The following is a 2,170-nucleotide window of genomic DNA, read 5'->3' on the forward strand; positions in this document are numbered from 1 at the left end:
GAAGAGGATCCCGAGCCGAGCCGGCGGACAGCAGCCGCTGGCCACCGCTGGCCTGCCCAAGAGGCACCACTGGAAGTCTCTCCTCTTGCTGGTTCTTGTTCCTTACCTGAAAGGAAAGCTAGAGAAACTGGTGTCCAGCCTGAGGGAAGAGGACGAGTACTCCATCCACCCTCCCTCGTCGTCCTGGAAGCGCTTTTACAAAGCCTTTCTAGCTGCCTACCCCTTTGTCAACATGACCTGGGAGGGCTGGTTTCTTATCCAGCAGCTGAGCTACATCCTCGGGAAAGCCCAGCATCATTCCCCCATGCTGCGGCTGGCCGGCGTCCGCCTCGTCAGGCTGACCGCAGAGGATGTGCAGGCCCTGGAGGAGAGAGGGGCTGGAGCCACCTCCAGCCAAACACACAGGTACGTCCGAGCTGCTGCTCTCCAGGGCTGCCGCAGGGGTGTTCATTTAGAGGTGGTGCTGCAGGTAAAACAGTCTTGTTCTCCAGAAATTCTTCAAGATGCGGTTTACCTCTGGCAAAACGTGCTCCAAAAAGGAGTGTCTTTAGTGTAAATAAGGAAACTAGTAGCAGGGATTAGCTGCACGGGATTTTATGGTAATAAAATTGCTGTGTTTGGGGGCCTTTTGTGGCACGCCAGCATTTATCCTGTTCGGTCTTCACCTGCCCTTCTCCAACAAGGGAAGGAGACTGCAACAAACTCAGATTTTTCAGGGCAGCAGCTAGTCATGACCATGCTTAATGTTCTGTAAGGCAATGATCCATGAGTGAAGCACGCTGTGGTCCAGGTCCCCCCAATCCAATCTCTTCCCATATAGACTTATGAACCAAAGAGGACGTAAAGCTTCCTTAAAACACAAAGGATCTGAGAGAAATGTCCTACCAGGTGCCTCATGACAAACGTGGGGCACATTAACCTCAGCATTAAGCTGCGTAACGCGGTGACTTACTGCCCAGGGCCTTTTGGCCGTGGTTTGCAGATGCACAAATGTGCAACAGTAACAATTTCTCCCTATTTTCTGTCTCTTTTACAGCCTTAAAACACAAGTGCAGTCAGTAGCAAGGAAGGCACTGGGGGGCATTGCCTTCTCCCTGTCCACCGGGCTGTCCGTCAGCGTGTTCTTCCTCCAGTTCCTGGACTGGTGGTACTCCTCAGAAAACCAAGAGACCATCAAATCTCTGACCGCGCTCCCAACTCCTCCACCCCCGGTGCACCTCGACCACGAGGCTGCCGCAGCTCTCCTGCCCAAACTGAAGACCCTGTGCCCTCTGTGCCGCAAAATCCGCGTCAACGCCACGGCCCTGTCCACATCCGGCTTCGTGTTCTGCTACCGCTGTGTCTACAGTTACGTGAAGACTCACCAGCGCTGCCCCGTCACGGGCTACGCCTCCCAACTCCTCCACCCCCGGTGCACCTCGACCACGAGGCTGCCGCAGCTCTCCTACCCAAACTGAAGACCCTGTGCCCTCTGTGCCGCAAAATCCGCGTCAACGCCACGGCCCTGTCCACATCCGGCTTCGTGTTCTGCTACCGCTGTGTCTACAGTTACGTGAAGACTCACCAGCGCTGCCCCGTCACGGGCTACGCCTCCGAGCTGCAGCACCTTGTCAAGCTGTACTCGCCCGAGAGCTGATGGGCCTGCCCACCCTCGCAGAGCTATGGCTGAGGCTGGGCAGCAAAGAGCTTGGTTTGCACCTTCTTAAGTCCCGCAGGAGACCGTGGACCATCACAGCTCACCAGGGAGCTCCAGAGCTCCTCTGAACTGGTGGGACATCAGAGTTTCGTTGCCTTTGCAAATTCTGGTTCTGGTTATCGGCTGCTCAAACATTCCTGTTTCTCTTTTTAACTGTAAGAGTCTTATTAAAGCCATGATGGTCTGAAGAGGGACAAAGTTTATTTCAGAGAACACCAGCTTTATTAAACCCATGTGTGGGCCCGCGTTCCGATTTGTGGCTCCTGCAGGCAGGTGTCACACCTGCACTCAGGACACCTCCTGCTGCTGCTTCATGCAGTGAGCAGCACTGGAGATACCCAAAGCTGGACTTTGCAAGTCTCTTAAAAACTGTCCAGTGAACCTACGCCGCGTTCTTGGCTCATTTAGATGCTCTTCACCATCAGTATGTTAGCACTGAGCTGCTTTCCGTACCTCCTTAACAGAACCCACGTG

At 54.5% G+C, this 2,170-nt stretch overlaps 1 protein-coding gene across 1 annotated transcript; it reads left to right on the forward strand.

Annotated features, from left to right (window-relative positions):
• Window positions 1–6: 6 nt before the first annotated feature.
• On the forward strand, window positions 7–1,636 carry PEX12 (peroxisomal biogenesis factor 12). The gene is made up of 3 exons (XM_010137288.1): window positions 7–405; window positions 1,037–1,411; window positions 1,549–1,636. The coding sequence occupies exons 1-3, from the start codon at window positions 233–235 to the stop codon at window positions 1,634–1,636; spliced, it is 636 nt and encodes a 211-aa protein (XP_010135590.1). The 5' UTR covers window positions 7–232.
• The last annotated feature ends 534 nt before the right edge of the window (window positions 1,637–2,170 follow it).

The sequence above is a fragment of the Buceros rhinoceros genome, unplaced genomic scaffold, assembly GCF_000710305.1.
Source record: "Buceros rhinoceros silvestris isolate BGI_N320 unplaced genomic scaffold, ASM71030v1 scaffold28265, whole genome shotgun sequence".
NCBI classification, from domain to species: domain Eukaryota; kingdom Metazoa; phylum Chordata; class Aves; order Bucerotiformes; family Bucerotidae; genus Buceros; species Buceros rhinoceros.

Bases quoted from the DNA above. Each gene is read 5' to 3' on its own strand.
- PEX12 (XM_010137288.1), top strand. From the start codon at position 233: ATGACCTGGGAGGGCTGGTTTCTTATCCAGCAGCTGAGCTACATCCTC. The intron at 406-1,036 runs GTACGTCCGAGC...TCTCTTTTACAG, and splicing joins ACCTCCAGCCAAACACACAG to CCTTAAAACACAAGTGCAGT. The intron at 1,412-1,548 runs GTGCACCTCGAC...CTGTGTCTACAG, and splicing joins TCCCAACTCCTCCACCCCCG to TTACGTGAAGACTCACCAGC.